The sequence below is a fragment of the Melopsittacus undulatus genome, chromosome 7 (assembly GCF_012275295.1).
Source record: "Melopsittacus undulatus isolate bMelUnd1 chromosome 7, bMelUnd1.mat.Z, whole genome shotgun sequence".
Taxonomy (NCBI): Eukaryota; Metazoa; Chordata; class Aves; order Psittaciformes; family Psittaculidae; genus Melopsittacus; species Melopsittacus undulatus.
The window spans coordinates 9,814,887-9,831,908 of record NC_047533.1 but is presented as its reverse complement, the minus strand read 5'-3'; the positions used below and the strand labels follow the sequence as shown (position 1 = coordinate 9,831,908).

Below are 17,022 nucleotides of genomic sequence, written 5' to 3'. Positions count from 1 at the left end.
CAGCCATCCCACAACATCTATATGTTTCCTTGTACAGGAAACACGTATGGCTTTCAAGGGACTAAACTGGAAGTATCACACAGTAGGTTGCAGTTGGTCTTGACTATATTCCCAGTTCTATGCTCAGAGTCTTTCAGGGGTGTGGTAGCCCATCAGAGAGCTACTGACAGGGCCTGTGAAGTCCTGCTTGGTTCTTTCTTTGAGCTGATGATCCACACAAATTCTTCAGCTACCAGGACGCCAAGCTGCAGCTCCAAGACAAACACAGTATTGGGAACTTAAGCATTACCTCTCATGTCTCGCACTAGCAGGAGGACGACCCATCTCAACATAGGAAGGTTTACTGCAATATGCATATAATGTTGCCCCTTTTAACACAAAGTGGGTTGCCAGTATTTGGGGTCCTGTGATTCCTCTTGTTTTACAGCATGCACAGTCTTGTTACCTGGACATCCAAGGACAGCCAGAAGAGGTCATTTCTGCCTCTCACATCCAAATGTGCTGCTTCCAGCCAGCCTTCTGCCCTGGGATCCCACATCTCCCCTTGCTGCCTTCACCATAAGCCTGTACTGCAACTGCTTTTAGGTTCCTCACTGACTCCTGGCTTTTTCCAGCTGTTTTCCCCTCTCCATGGCTCCCTGCTGTTTATCAGACACGATCTGCTCCAACCACTCTCCAGCCACCAGGGATCAGTTTATATGCCAGCCTTAGCGTGTTCTTCCGATCCAGGCATTAACTTCTGTTGCTTTAGCTACCACTAAGCCAAAGAGTGTGTCTTAGTTTCCTCTCTCAGCCTCAGTGACATACTGCCAGCAAACCCATCAGCCCACGAATCAAACAAACATTTTCTAGCCATCACATGCAGCAGCACTCTGGCCAGCCTGAGGAAGTCCTTTTGCCTCCTTTCATAAACCCTCCTGAATTAATGCACACCCAGTGAACGCTTCTGGATGCGAACTTTTCTATGTCTGGCACCAGCTGCCTGGTACCAACAGTGATTTTAAAATCCTTGCCAGTGCTTTTCATTCAATGTGGCATTTAGTGTTGTAAACTAAAGGATTTGCCCTGAGTAAGGGTAGGTCTGCACAGGGAAAAGCAGTGTGATTTGCTTGCCTGTAAATAATCACCTCAATGTGGGTACTCATATCATATCTCAAACTGGAAGGAACCCATCAGGATCATGCAGTCCAACTCCTTGCTTCTTGGAACACTACCTACAACTAAACCATGTAACTAAGAGCTTCATCCAAATACTCCTTGAACTCTGTCAGGTTTGGTGCCATGACCATGGCACTGGGAACCTGTGCCAGTGATCAACCACCTTCCCAGGAAAGAACCTTTTCCTAATGTCCAATCTCAATTTCCTTGGATGCACATTCGGAGGCAAGCAAACCTAATAATACCAAAAGGAGTGACAGAGTAACTGCCACCATCCACTTCTCTGCTGAGGAGATCATGTGAGTGCAATCAACAAGATTAAATTATGGATTAACAGGACTCAATTCACCTGCTGCAGATTAGCGAGCACTCAAATGACTCTTTTGGCAGCAAAGACACCATGAGTAGGTGAGGTTGTTTTGAAGATTAACAAAACTGAAGAGCGACAGAACAGATTTTCAGTAGTGTAGAGCCTACCTATTTCCAGCCAAACTCCACAGGGGGCTGGGTATACCCATCATAAATAAGAAACCTAAACCACATGTTTGGCAGGGGTGTGGGGGGGAATGTAGACCTAAAATGTATGGAACCTAAAACCACAGAGGTGCAGAGACATTCAGTGTGAAATGCAAGTACAGACAAGCTGTCGAAATGGAGTCCTTAGCAGATGTGCATGGCAATAGGAAATTCTTATTTTGTTTCATTCCTAACTGTTCAGTTGACAGCTTTCTGCATAGCCAGAAAGAGCACTTCTGGATCCACATGTTCTAATCTAATCTTTAATTCCTCAGAAGGCTGAGATTTATTGGTTATACAAAACAGCTTTAATGACTGTAGGACCAGAGACCTACTCAAAGCAACAAGAAACCACTATCTAATTGCAAAGAAACAACCCAAAACCATCTTAAAAACCCAAGCTAGTTCACAACACAGTATCTCATTCTCTTTCAGTGCAGTGGCCAGTGTTTTTCATTTGCTGTGCAAACAGAAAGCAACAAGAACAAGTATGACTGCTTCTTACCAGCACCACACTAGCCATGTAAATGAAAATATTCTCTGCTAGCTAATACACTGCAACCTTAACCCAACAGTGATGGCTTGCATGCTTGAATATACTGTTTGCAGTGACCTCCCCATGCTGTCCTTAATGCCCCATAGCAAAACCCAGTGGCTGAAGCCACTCAAAGGAACCAGAAACTTACCCCAGGCAGCAGTCTAAAATATTCAGTGCTACTGTCCTGGTTTTGCCCATTTGCAACATCTTCCCTCTCTGCACACTGTGCTTCCTGATAACCGGACAGGCAGACGGTATTAAAGCTCATGCATACCTTTTCAAATGATTTCTCATCAAGTCTCAGCGGGAACTAATTGAAGATTAAACTAATCATTCCTTGAGGCCTCTCATGGAATGTTTTATCACTTTTTGTGAATACATTATGGAGAACTTCAGTGAAGTGCTGATCTGGCAGGACCACTGAACACACAAGCTGGAGTGGTTGGACAGCCCAACACACACCTGGAAAACAGGGATTTGGGACATCCTCGATAAATGGGACAAGACAAACCCTTCTCCGTGTCTTCTGTCTGTAAACCCAGTCTAGCAATGCCACAATAGTAAATGTTTTTCAAAACATCACCCTGCCTTTCTGAAAACAAAGGAGCAAACCTGACAAGGGCTGTTTGACATTACATGAAATATTCCTGATCACCCCTCTGATCTTCTCTGTCTCCTGAAATCTGGAGAATAACAGGAGACCCAGCCACAACCCAGCTACTGTAACTCACATTGGTCCCTGCTTTAACCTGTTACCACAACAACCAAATTCTTTCATCAACTGATTTGCAGCTCCATCCCTGACCTCTGATCCGCACAGTGCCTCTCTGGGTATTGTACATGGCTATCATATAACAACAACTGACATCCAGACTTCCACCAGCCCCTAGGTAAAAGCCATAATGCTGGGTCATGGCAGACCCCCAGATGTAAAAGTTAACGTGCTTTTTCTGCAGTGCCTTGCAGGGATATAAGGAGCCATTTAACCAGAGATGAAAGCTGAGAAAAGGGCCCAAAAAGGTTTTGAAGCAACAGAAAACACCCCCTGGAATGTCAGAACCAGACACTCCACTCAGTAATAAAATTCATAGTCACAAAAGCAGGATCAGATATATCAGTGTTTGCTTTGACAGGAATAGACATTTTTAGGTTTCCTCCACTTTAAAGGCAGAAGAGAATCCTGAACACAAGTCACCACAACTACTGGGAATATTTGGGGAGTATTTTGTACATTTTATAGCTGTAAATGTTTTCTAAACCTTATTGTGTTCTATTCCACTCTGCCTCCCTATGTCATTTTTACCTTACAAATGAGAACTCCCTCGGGCAGGGATCACACGCCAGTTCCCGTCTAAGCATTTGAAATATTACAGGTGGTGTGAGTTATCAGTCCAAGTTTCTGGAACCACTCTCACTTTTAAGACAGTTTAGATGCTTCCCACTACTTCTTCATGCTACAGTATGGGAAAGCAAGACCAGCTTTGTTTTAGATTATTATCATGATACAATTGCAGTGCACTTAGAAATGGTGAAACATCAACTCTCTCAATCCCAAATGCCCTATTCTGTATGAAATCCCTTAATCTATAAATTAATCTTGTGAATAAGGTTCTCATTTACATTTGTGATAATTATTGTTAGAGAGCAAACATCCCTGCTGCTGCTTGTTTATACATATACATATGTACACACACATACTTTTTCATATTATATATATATATACCTATATATATACACACACACATACATGCACACACATTATTTTACCTGGTTGATTTCTAATAGCAACTATTCTAAGAGAAGTCTTGGAAGAGAAGAGGAAGGGACAGCTGAAGGAAGGCCAGGCCATCTCCTCACTGTAGAGCCCAGGGACAGTTCTCTGCGTGCAGGTTAACCCTCAGTAAGCACAAGAGCCCTGTATTTCCCCTCCAAACCTTCAGACAGGCATTGCCTGTCCCTACAGACTGCACCACCTCGGGAGGAATCCAAGACTGCTAAAAATTAGAATCCTGCTTGGATGCCACAAGATGTTCTGCTCGGCGCTGTAGTTTTACATAAGAAACACCTAAAAGAGCACTTATTTTGTCGGTCTTTAAGCAATAGTCTCATCAGAAAATTCAGCATGTAAAAGCTCGGTGGAGATGATGAGAGCAACTGCCATTCCAGTATGGGATTGTAAGAAGGTATGTATACCATGAGACACAAGAGGCTTTTGAACTCTAAACAGTGAAGAAACGTTAAAAGTCAATATATTTTAAAATACACCCCTGCCAGACTCCTGCTAACACCTCAGAATGGCCCAGGCACACAGCACCCTCAGAGAAGAAAGAAATGGGTTCAAGGACAAAGCAGCGGTCAGTTAAACCCTATAAAAGCCCCAGATCAGCAGTCACCACAGAAAGCAGGTGTTGTAACATGGACTCCTCTGTCCCCAAGGTACAGACCTGTGAAGCGACTCCTTACAAGAGAATGACACAGTGCCTGACTCGAGCTCCTCTGGCTGGAGGGAAGACAGCACAGCAGCTCCACACAGGGAAATGGCCGCCCTGAAATCACCCCGTTCCCTTGCCCAGCTTTCCAGAGGTGGAGCAGGAGGGAGCCTCAGCACATAGACTTGCACTGTTTGGGGCCTGGGGGTTTATGGTGTGGAGGAAAACCTTCGGTACCTGCTGGCCTAGGAACAGAAGATCCTCCATGAGCCTTGAAGTCAGCGCAGGAGTCCTCACAGCACATCACCGGCCCGGAGCAGAACTTGGTGTCTGGAGAAGAGAGAGTTTGGCAGAACAAGGAACTATGTGGAGAGGGGAGTGAGGAGACATTTTGCTGCAATGAAGGAGGAAGGTCAGCTGTGCTAAGCCAGGGTTATCCGGTAAAGGCCTGGTGAGGAGGGGTTAGTTCAGTTTGCAGACCCTAGCCTTGCAAACAGTGTAAACATATTCCACGTGCTACACGGTCCCATCATAAATGACTTGAATGAGTCCATAAGCCTTCAATAACCTCATCCCTACTCACCTTGAGCCAGAAGAATATGACAAACATCCCCATTCACACATCTTGCCACTGCCAGCCAAAGGTGTCTCTTTAAAACACATCCCAGCCTCACCCAGGCCACCAGCAGATGTAATTTTCCCCCAGCTTTTCTCTTTATCTGCCCAGCTCTTCTATTAGCAAGTTAATTGCCAGTGCTCAGTATGCGTCCATCCAGAGAAGCACACTGTGCCCTGCAGGTACTGTTATCTCTATTTTGCACAAGGAGAAGCTGGAGCCTGTTCCAAGAGGAAACATTCTAAAAGCTTCCACACTGCTGTGGAGCTGAAGTAACTTTCGAAAGAGAAATGGACACTCCGGAGTTGGAGTCAGCTTTGAACATCCTTCAGTCACATCTCAAAATGAGACACGGTCTCAATTCACTTAAGGTAAGGTCCTCAAAGCCACAGAGGTAGCTAACACCTAAAGAGTATCACAACAGAAACGATCTTTGAGTTTAAAACAGACCTAATGAGCCATGAACTCTCCCCTCCTCCAAGAACATAACTGATTAGGTGCCTAACAGTCCACAGGAACCCATCTTTTCTCCAAAAGAAGGTATTTGGGTACCTCAAGCTTTTCTTCCTCCATGCTGAGATCCAACCATTTTGGCCAAGCTGAACCTGTTAGCAGTTACACCTGTGAAACCCACTTGTGTTGGGAAGCTGTGAGCACATCTAACGCTCCTCAACACAGCTCTGGCATCAGCACATGGGAGCAGCCGCTCCAGCTTCCATTTAAAGACGTGGCTGGAGGAAGAGGGAGTGGTTGGGGTGGCACGAAAACAGCACCTGCTGCCAGGACAAGGTGGTTGCAACCTCTCCCTATGGAGATGGGTGCTGGGTTTGGACTCTGCCTTCAGGGCTGGTTTTGATGTTTTAATGCAAAGCTTGTAGTCAGCAGCCTCGGGAATGCTGCCAGATGCCTGCTCCCCACCACCCTTCAGGGGAGGTCCCAGCCGGTACACCACAATCAGGCTCCCACTTGCTTCTCCTCTCCGGCTCTGCGAATCCTTCTCCGCACCGTGGCACAACTTCAATAGGAAGGGCTGAGAGGTTGCCTACAGCCTGGGAAGGGACAGGTGGATTTGAATATCCCTTGGGAGAAGAAGGACCCAAACCCATGTTCGACCACTTCTGAGACGAGCATTATAACTATTAAGTTGTTATATGAAAACCACGGCACCAATCATTTGTATCTTAAGCAGCGAGCACAAGGCTGTGAGGTGAAGCCTCAGCAACAGGGGCAGGTTTGACTCACCTGGACAGGTTTGGAGCTGGAAAAGTGTGGGAGCCGCTCCTGGGATGCGGCGTGAGAGCTGGCGCAGGGACACAGGTGGGAATGGGGTACCCAGGAGCCTAAGCAGGTATTGGGTCAAGTATCGAGGAGGGAACAAGGTCCTGCAAACAAACCCTCTTGAGATCACCAAAGATACATCAGTTCCCACTATCTGAACTCCTAACCTTACTTTAGGGTTAAAATGTCAAACTAAAATCTCTTTTATCACTATCACACTGCTTTTACCTTGAATGTTTAAGTGTTTGTTTAAGCTGAGCTTAAAAAAAGCCTTGACTGTTAAGCAGATCATAAAGCCCTCTGTAGTCCAGTGGGCTATAGAAAGTTTCTATGGTTTTATTAACCAGTGTGTGCTTGGTTAGCTTCCTGCACCTTCTTCATCCTCAAACTAAAAGAGTTTAGCTGGAAAAAATTAACTATAGGGGTTTCTTAAAGGAATTTTTAAAGCAGCTGTTATCCAATGTGGTTTTATCCCAAACCAACACAACAAAGCAATAGCTAGTTTTATGTTTAATTGTTAGAAAAGAGTATGCAATTACAGAGCAAGTCTACACATGTGTTTTTAAATACTGTGAGCCTGATTTTCTTCAATTTTGCTGTTTCTTCCAATTCTTTAAATATGCATTTGAAAGAAGTGGAAGGACAGGTAGCACTCTGTGGAAGTTGCAAATAAGTCTTTTGAGAAAATAAAGACATTTTCATCTCCCTGAAATACACCAACCATAAAAATAGGAGGTGTGCAGTAGAAAAGCTGCACTTTTTGACAAAACAGAAGGTATTTAGAGAAGTTATCTCTGTAAGTAGGGATGGAGGAGTAGGGTGAGTAAATGGAAATACTTGCAACTGATTTTAGACATTTGGCAAGGTAATTCTGTAGGTAAAGGTGTGCAAGAGCTCTAGAATTTGTTTCAGGCCCATTTAGTGATACAGTTTGACACAAGGTTTTGATTTAGGTTTCAGGCTCATCTCAGCGACATAGTCATTAGTTTATTCAACAGCACCAGAAGTGAACAGCAAATGCCATGAAACTTCCTCCTTTCAAATGAGAAAATGAGAGCTCAAATCCTGCATTGTTCTGTGCTGATGTTTTAGACAGAATTTCCCACTCAGCAAGGTGAGAACTGAAAAATCTCAGCCAAGAAAAACAACTTCATCACTAGGTCCCCCCACCTCTGAAGACACTGCTGGTGGAATCTGATATCCTGTACCTAGAGCATCAGGAAGTGTTTGGGAAACTGGTGTTAGGGAACAGTACAGTTGAACAGAGATTATGTTCCTTGAAGTCCTTCTTTATTCGAAGAAAAAAAGAAGAGATGATCCTGCATTTTTATAAGCCTGAGCATAAGGACACAGACTCAGCTTATGCTGCCTTCCAGTTAAGCACCTGTCAGCTATAGAAGAAATACCCTACAGTTGTGTCTCCAGTGATCGCCGCAGCTGCTTTTCAGCATTTGCAATCTTGTGGGAGCACTACAAAGCTTAATATTGCTTTTGTCATTTGGAGAGCAATGCTGGCCAATCCTGCTTGCACTACCACATTATTTAATTAAATAACCAAAAGTTAATTATACCCCATGCCAATACACACTGCAGTCTTACCAGCCATAAATCAGAGTCAGGTTAATGCTTTTATAACTAGCACCCTCTCTAAGTATGCTCAACTCGGATGAACTTTACCCTCTGTCTGTTTGAGAATGATTGCCCACATGTATTTTGCAGGACAGATGCACACCCAATAGGGCATACCTGAGCTTGGAATTTTTTTGCTCACAGAACACCAAGGTGCAGATCAGAGCACCCCTGACACCCATATGGCTACTGTAGTATCTGTGGTTTATGTTCTGCACCATAAAGAAAGAGAATCCAGACTTCAGAAATACCTGCAACACCACCTTCCTCTGAATCCCACTAAGAGGGATGCATTGCTCCCACAGGAGGAGAACACCTCTTCCAGGATGGCCTGCTATCCAAACCCATAGCTGGTGCTACCACCACCATTCCCTTGCCCAGTGGCAAGCCCTGTATCCTTTGTCCTCTTTCAGGTCTCAGTCAAGACTTTTGGTTGCAGAGCCCAATAACTCTAAGAAGCAGAATCTCCCAACTAATGCTAAAGAGACAGCTTCTAGTCAGATACAGGTTGTGTCCCTGGACAAAACCAGGGCAGTTCATCAGGAAGAGTCTGGCCTCTGAAACAAATGCATCAAAATCCAAATTTTATTTTATTTTCATTTGATCCAAGTCCAGAACTTAACTATGAACTCTTCTCTCCCAGTGATTATCATATAACCATCTCTGAACAGTACAATCAAGAATTTGCTCTGCACCTTTCTTCCTCTAATGAGGACTGTGGGAAACAGCAGAGATGTCAGACAGTTGAAATGCTTATATTTCCCCGTATATCCTACAGATGCCAAAAGTCTCACATATTTCCCTTTCCTGATGTCAAAACAGATATAAAAAGAATTTTCACAAACATGAAAGAGAGAGCGAAGGGAAAGTGGAGCTTCCTTTCAGGTGGATGCAATATATAAGTGAGATGCAATACAAAAAAATAAACTTTAAAAAGTACTTTTAGAATCTAGCTCAATTTTCAGCATGAATGACACTGCTGAGGAAAGGGGGAAACACACAATAGGTGGTATGAACAAAAAAAGTAGGACAGCTATCTACTGATGTATAAGCAGAGCTGAACAAGCTTAATGCATTCAAATCAGAGACCAGACAATTCTCTGGCAACATTTGAGAAGTACACAGAAAAGCTGTATGCTATGGGGCTAGCAGTGGTAGAGGACTGGACATGGTGACCCCAGGCATCATTTCTGAGTCTATGCTTTAAAGTTCTCTAGGCACAGAAACCTTTCTCTATCTATGATCAGTTTTCTGTGTAGTATTTTTACTTCTACTGTATTCAAGAGACAGTTACCGCACTGTGCAACACTTGGGCACATTGTGCATTTACACATAGATCTAATTTTTTGACTTATTTTAAGTTTCCATTAAAGTCTTTAACATCATCTTCTTGATCACTACCAAAGACTGGGCTGATGTTTTCCACAAGCTATCACAATGACACCAAGACACTTTTCCCCAGTTGTTACATCTCTGTGGATGCACAGGTATGGTTCTTTTCCCCTTAGGCATTGTTTGCAGTTATCTAGAGTGGATGAGAGAATGAAGAATATTCACAGCCAGGTTCAATGTTAGCTACCTTCAAAATTTCTTGTAGGTGAAGTCTGTCATCTCTCCTTTCTTTCTAAAGCAGTAGCAGATAATTTAACAGTAAAGATACCAACAGAGATTCTTGTAGCCTGGTGACTGTCCTGCAATTAGAAAATGCATGATTCAATTCCTATCCTCTGTTTCATTACCTTCGCCTAATTAGGACCATAACCAGTTCAAAACTACAGGAGCACTTTCCCTTTTGGTTCCTGAGAATTTAAGGGGTTTGATATTGGTAAAGGGCCTTAGAAATCCAGCTATACCCTATCGACCGAACCAATTCTACCCAGGGGCTGCTGTGCTTCAAAGTACACAGATTTGTGACAGCTTCCTTCTACAAAAACCATTTTGACATTTATCCAATTTATCATATTTACAAATTCAGGTCTTTTAGTTTCCATATATTTGCCCCAGGAAGTCTACATTTACCAGCATACATAGCCCCTTTAAACATCTTTCATATCTGCCACTTTCACTTCAACTATTTAATTCATACCAAGCAAAACCATTAATCCAGCAGCTCCACATTTGGGAGATTTTGGTGGCTACCATGGCTACAAACTATTTTTATCAATACTATTATGCATTTCATCCAATTATTCTAAACCTGTTCTTCTGATACTTCAGTTTAAAACATGACTTTAGATGCTTTCAGACACCAAAATACTCCAGAAGAGAAGGCTCCCTGGGATCCTTTATAATGAACAGCAAAGCAAAGATTTATTTAGCCTTGCAGTAACAGCACTATGTACTTTGAATGTTCTTGTTACACTACAATTGCTGATTAAGCTTGCTGAGGGACAGGCTTCCTACTCTTCATGTGTTTGAAGGTCTTTTTTCATTGTTTCTGTGAATTTAGCACGTTGTTCCTCAAAATTGATTTTATCTGCCTTGTTTAACTTGCCTTATTTAATGCTAGTGTATGTTCTTCTCTATTTCCACCATTCAAACATGACCTCCACTTTCTGAAAGATGTCTTTTCACTTCTAACATCTCTCTGCCCTTCCACTGAACAATACCAGCTTTTCAGAGAGTTCTGACACTTTTAGCTGTTCCTTTGAACCACAAAAATTTAAGTATCATTCTAATATTTATGTATTCTACCTCTTGGAGATTTTTGTGTTTGCACAGGGACAAGAAAACTGAGTTTGTCCTGGCCTTTGCACCAGCTCCAGTGTTAAAACCAGTGTTCTCTTTTTTGATTTACATTTTTTCCATATGCATACCTTGCTTTCCCTGTTGTTTCTCACACTAGTACCTTTCTCCTTGATTTCTGATCCTGTGTTTAGTGTCATTGGTATTTCTCCATTTACTTCTGCAGAGAAAGACCCTTCCTCCCCTTGTACATCACTGAGTACTCTCTCAATAACAAATACATGTCTCTCCTTCAAATGCAATTGCTCCATTTGCCAAGACAACAGCTCATATTTCCAAATCAGATCCCTCTGGTTTTCTCAGCCATTATTTCATTAAGGAGAATTTTCCAGACAGTTTCAGGACCATGTTTCAGCCATCACTTTGCAATGTTACTAATTATCAATGCAGTCAACACCAATATCAACACTGCCATCACCATGTCTCTCTGAGATAAGAAATGCATTCCTTCAGCACTATTTGTTCTATGTCTCCCCACAAGAGCACTGGATTTCCTGGAAGGGCAGTTTCTTCACATATCCAGGATAGTCTGGATGAGAAGTCTGAGAAGATCAGCTTCTGTAATGTTTCCTAAAACCCACTGTAAGGAGGATCACTGACACAGATGGCTGATTTTCATCCAGGAGATTCTAGCATCATTCCACTTTCTCATGCAGTTATTAGGATTTCGTTTCCTTCTGGCGCCTCAAGGGAAATTTAATAATCAGCACACCTGGTATGTGCAGTATAAATAATTAAGGGGATGCCCTCTCTAACGATCTATGCAAAAAGGCTGTTCTGCTGTAAGAAATGGCCTGGATCATAATCCTATCAGAAGAAAGAATTGGGGTTATAAGACCCTCTCCATTCTCAGACTCAAAAAAACCCCATGAACATTTACTGAACTAGATGAAGTCAAGGCTCTACCTGATCTATAGAGGAACCTACTCCATCAGTATGAATTATTTCAACATTATTCTTTCTACTCTGTCAGCATAGGTGGCACTTTATCACCAATTTTCTATCCCAGAATATAATATATTGCTTACCATAACAAACAAATCATGACAGCAATTTGCCTTACAAACACAATAAGAAAAATACTTCATGTGACAAGTCTGGCAATAAGCCAGCACTATATAAACTGGTTTGATGATGAAAATACTTAGAGCAAATGACACCAACTTGAAATGTTCTATGATTCCATGTTAAAGAGGACAGAGATCATGAGAAGCCCTCCACACTTAGCTTTATCTCCTCCACAATTTGCAAGGACAGTAGAGTTGTTACACCCCAAGCTTCGGTCTTCTTTGGAGGTTTTCCCCTCAGACACTAAGAGCACTAATGTCTTCACAAGTTGAACATGATAAGAAGGAGGAATTGCAGGACAGGTAAATCACATCTGATGGCTCACACTAACACGCTGGTAGCGTTCACACAGTTTTTGTCTGAAAGGTTATTTTGGGATTGATCTTTTTGAGGACAAAGCCTCTTGGTAGCTGGACAAGGAGCATATATCTACAGACTTCCACTTAAGTGCATTATGTCTTTCTCTGCCTTACCAATAGAATCCTTTGTTCTGATTTCTTCTGATACCTTTGACTAATTCCCTGCCTTCATCTGCATTTAATACTTACACTACGAATACCTCACTTGAAATACCTTTACTTTCTCCAAACCCGAACTAAAGTTTTACTTTGAAGCTTCTAAAAAGTTTTATCACATGAGTGCTTCACTTTATGCTGCCACATGTAACTGAAGTACTGCATATTTGTGATGTGGAATCCAGTTTCGCAGATGAAAGAAGTTAAGCAGTTCCTTTAAATCTGCATCTTTGATATGTAACTGAACTAGATTCAAACCCTGAGATTTGCTCACAATTATTGCTCCTTACATTATCCAGCACATCAATTGGATATAGACAGTCAAATCAAGAAAATCAGCTTCTCAAAGGCTGAGTTCTAAATTTGATTGTTCTTTACAGCTAAAAAATGTTAGTGAGCAGTTTATTACCAGATTAAACCTGATCTGAACAAAACCAAAGATATATGCAACATGTGTAAATATGCTCCCACACTTTCAACTTGCCCAGTTACCTTAGGTCCATCTAAGTGCTTACGTGCCTTGTCAAAGCAATCAGATTTGAAAGTTCTATGACTAATTTAATCTATGGCTATTAGTGTGAGCAGGCCATACTTAAATTCCGCTTCTTCAATGGGTTATGAACCAAATCGTACTCATTACCAGAATTTCTCCCTTTCTAAAAGCCCAATACTACAACTGGATCTGACTGGGCACCTCCTTATACCTGTATGTTGTGTTAAGGGGACTCTGCTCCAGTGGGTGAGTCCTCTAGAGCCAGAGCCTTCAGTCGCAGCATGATAAAGCATTGCAGGATCAGAGTAGCTTTCTTAAGACAAATAAAAATGACTCCTCTTTATCTTCCACATTCCTTTGCATTGGTAACATCCAGAACCTTACCCCTCAGTTTAGAAAATGTGAAGCAGGAAGCAGTTATCAAGTTGGAGGGATCCAGGCATTCTATGACAAATTCAGCATGACATTTCAGTGCTGCCCTCTTCCTACCCTACCCAGAGCAGTGAGATGCTGATTAATGAAGCCAGAGTTCAGAACCCTCAGCAAAAAGTGAGTTTCAGTTCAGAAAGGACTTTGAGCACGTCAAGAGTGAAAAGCCCACTATAGTAAAGCTTCACAAGCTGAGCAGTATTCTTTTCTTCATTGAGAAGTAAATGTGTGATTTGAAAGTCTCTGAAACCTGTATGACTTCCCTTTCTCCACCTGCACTCTTCATTCTGTGCTGGTGGAAGCTCACACAATCACACACCTCGCTTCACCGAATCAATCAGCCTGTTCTACGCTCACAGGTATTTGAGCCCACTAATACTAAAGATGCTATAGTACTCCCAAGCCACAGGGACTAAGGGGTTAATCCACTCACAGGCATACATTAAACCATGCTAAGAGCATTCCACAGAAATACCACTCTGAGCCAGCAGCCCAGAAGGAATTGCTAACCTGAAACACGTTCTGTCCAGGCAACAAATACACTTGGTTTTTAAACTCATCGTCAATAGGGCACTTCGTGGGACATTCAGGAACCCTTAGAAACCAGAGGGCATAGAAAATCAGCCATTGTATGGGCAGCTGCATGAAAAACAACAAACTGGAAGGCAGCTAGCATTAGCTGTGAAAGTTGTATTTGCTGTAAGCAGACTCATTTTGAGTAGCACCTGTTTAAAAGGCAAAATATTTCCTCAATCGTCTTAAAAGCTGCAGCTCTGGTCCCGCTCCTCTTGGCATATGCCGTATGGACACACACTTACAGGAGAATAAAGAACCCACAGTTGTAAGGATCCCAGATATCGATCTCTATCAGGCTATACAAACCAGCAGTTTTAGCAGTCTCTCAGGAGTTTGCTGTAAAAGCGATTGGAACTGCAATTAACAACAGCACATCTTAGGGTAGGCAAAGACTCCTAACTAGAAGCTAATTAGGAGGGCAAACACTGAAGCTTGTTAGCTGAGATGCTAATGAGAATTATACTTGAGTGGCAGCAGACTAGCTATTCAGAGGTAATTAGAAACCTCAGCTGATAGTATATTGCTCTTAAGAGCTTTCAAAACAACTGGAAAAACTGTCCTGCAGCTAAGGATCCAGCGTGCCACATGGAGTGATTCACGGGGATCAGCCAGAAAATTACAGCCAGGCACTGGGCCAGCTTAACAGCATGTGAAAAAGGTAGAGAGGGGTTTGTAGGAGGTACGTGCCCTCCTGGATTTTCTGCCACAGCTTTGGTTCCTCAGTGGCAAATCTGATGCTGCCATTTACACTGCCTGGCTAAATCAGCATTAGTTACACAAGAGGGTGAGCTGCACACCCTGAGCATCCACCCAACTTGTGCAGAGCAGGACAAGGACCTGGGCTAGTTCGGCAGCCCCTGACATCCTTCCTATCCCACGCACCAGCTTCTCCAATCCCATCCCAGCCCTCAGCACTCAGCCAGGGAAAGCTGCTGGTGTCAGCTCTGCCAGGGCTGTGTGCAAGTTGCTCTCACCGTGCCTCTGCCTACCCAGGGCATGGGAGGGTTTTATTCTCCCCCTCTTTGAGCAGTGAGGAAGCAAAGAGTAAACTGAGGCGCTATGAGGGGAAAACCTGTTAAACGTAACGTGGCTACAATGGGGAGCGTGAAGTGTGGCCTTACCTGGGCTGAGTTGCATGGCTGATTCCTGCTCTGAGCAGAGCCAGGGAGGCAAAACAGAGGGGCTGCCTGTTTGAATGTTTCCTCTGTGCCTGATTGGAAGCGCAAGAGCCAGTCAGGGGCAGGGCAGAGGCTGCTAAACTCAAAGTAGGTTGCTTGTTTCAGGAAAAGATTGGATACTGGAGAACCTGCAGGCTGGTTTGCAGCGTATTTGAACACACGAAAACCTTTGGGTGTCACAGGGGATTGAAACTCGCTGGAAGAATCAAGGGGATTTTCAGTTTTGCCGAGGCCCTGTTTGCATTGAAACTTGCAGCGACTTAAGCAAAACCTGGTTTTAATTCTAGTTATTGAAACCAATTGTAAAACCCATGTGGATACTCTTAAACAGATTCAGCTTTCCCAAAAGAAACCCCAATGCAATGCAGATTGCAATTAAAGCACACAGAAGAGCACCACAAATGGTTTGACATCAGTGTAATTAAATAGATTTCAAAGTCTGACTGTAGTTTAACAAATGTGACTTTTAATGCAGATGTAACTTAGCAGTCACTGGCTGATGGTGTGCGAGGGACGGGAACTTCACATACTGAAACCTCCCTGCAAGAGTCCTGGGAGAGAATATGTGTAAATACACCCTTCACATAAGAAGTATCTGCAGTGGAAAGCGTGTGAAAGTACAAAGACTTAAGAGTAGACACTAACACAGCAACTATAGCCCATAAATCTATCTCTGAAAGGAAAAAAGCTCTGAATGCGTAAGCAGTATTCTGAAGAGACAAACACACTTCACTGAAGCTTTGGGAACCATCGTTTTCACTGATGTTTTTGAAGCAGGAGTCCCGGATTGTGGTTATTCAGGTTTAACAGGACTGTAAATGCTGACTGCTGCTAAGGGCAAAATTCCCCGCACACCAAACTGATGTAGCTCTGGGCCTGACCAGCTGCAGCTGCCTGGAGAATCCTCCCAGCCACCAGTCATACACCTCCCTGGGCTCAGCACACAGCAGCCCACCGGTGACCAGGGCACTATGGTGGGTTTGACAAAGCCGTTTCCCTAAACCCAGACTCACCCATGGCTGGTGCCGGTGGTCCCTGGCTCAGGACCTTGCACAGCCACTCTGCGTTGAGTGTTGTCGTGAGCTGCTTGGCAACTCAAACCAGGCTAGATAAATGAAACAGAAAAGATTTAAACACAAGTAATGTGTATTAATGCTGCACAGAAGTTTTACTAGCAGGGAACTAAAGGTATAAATAGCAATACCTCTCTGACAGTCCTAGCAAACTGCTGTCAAGCTGGCGCAGGTCCTAAGCACAACCTAGCCAGCACAGCAGAGAAATGAAAGGCAGCTGCCATCCTCTCCTTCCCGGGGTTTATTCCCTCCATCTGCCCATTGCTTAGTACTTAACAGTAGATTTTCACCCTATCAAAGACTTTAATGGAAACACCCAGAGCTGCAGCCCCAGCTGGAAGCAAACCAGAGACAGGCTCTGGTGTTTCCAGGTTTGCATTTCTGACAGTGAGCAGGTACAGCCATAGGCACAGGTGGGCAGGACTCAGATCTGGCCAGAGACACATCTGTCTCTGACATCCCTCTATGACGATCCCAGTGCCTGCAGTGGAAGGCTGTGATGCTGGCATCAGACACGGCATCATCTGCAGGATACAGTATCTCCAAGGAGTGCGGGACAGTAATTCCAGTGCCCCAGTTGACAATGAAAAGCATGTGCCTGCACTTAAAAGGTCAGCTCAGCCAGGACTGAGCCTTTCTATCTACTGCTGTGTATTGGCTCATCGCGCACCATCAGTCTATAAGGGAATGTAAGGTCACCCATCTCTGAAACAAAAGGTACCTGGAAATGCTCACTAAGCTTGGCTTTCACCAGATGAACTTCAGCCTTTCATGTCTGCAC

At 43.5% G+C, this 17,022-nt stretch overlaps 1 protein-coding gene across 5 annotated transcripts in view; it reads right to left on the bottom strand.

Moving 5' to 3' along the window:
• MSANTD1 (Myb/SANT DNA binding domain containing 1) overlaps positions 1–15,140 on the bottom strand; it is a 41,996-nt gene extending 26,856 nt beyond the window's left edge. Inside the window, exons 1-2 of one of the 5 annotated variants that reach the window (XM_031048458.2) lie at positions 5,810–5,942; positions 4,879–4,971 (exon numbers count right to left, since the gene is read on the bottom strand). In XM_031048458.2, coding sequence (XP_030904318.1) covers positions 4,879–4,945 — 67 coding nt within the window. In that variant the 5' untranslated portion in view covers positions 4,946–4,971; positions 5,810–5,942. Of the gene's footprint in view, positions 1–2,360; positions 2,426–2,486; positions 2,551–4,878; positions 4,972–5,224; positions 5,414–5,809; positions 5,943–15,111 lie in introns of those variants that run through there. The other 4 variants (XM_031048459.1, XM_031048461.1, XM_031048463.2 and 1 more) reach the window with 4 other exon arrangements.
• Positions 15,141–17,022: the final 1,882 nt, after the last annotated feature.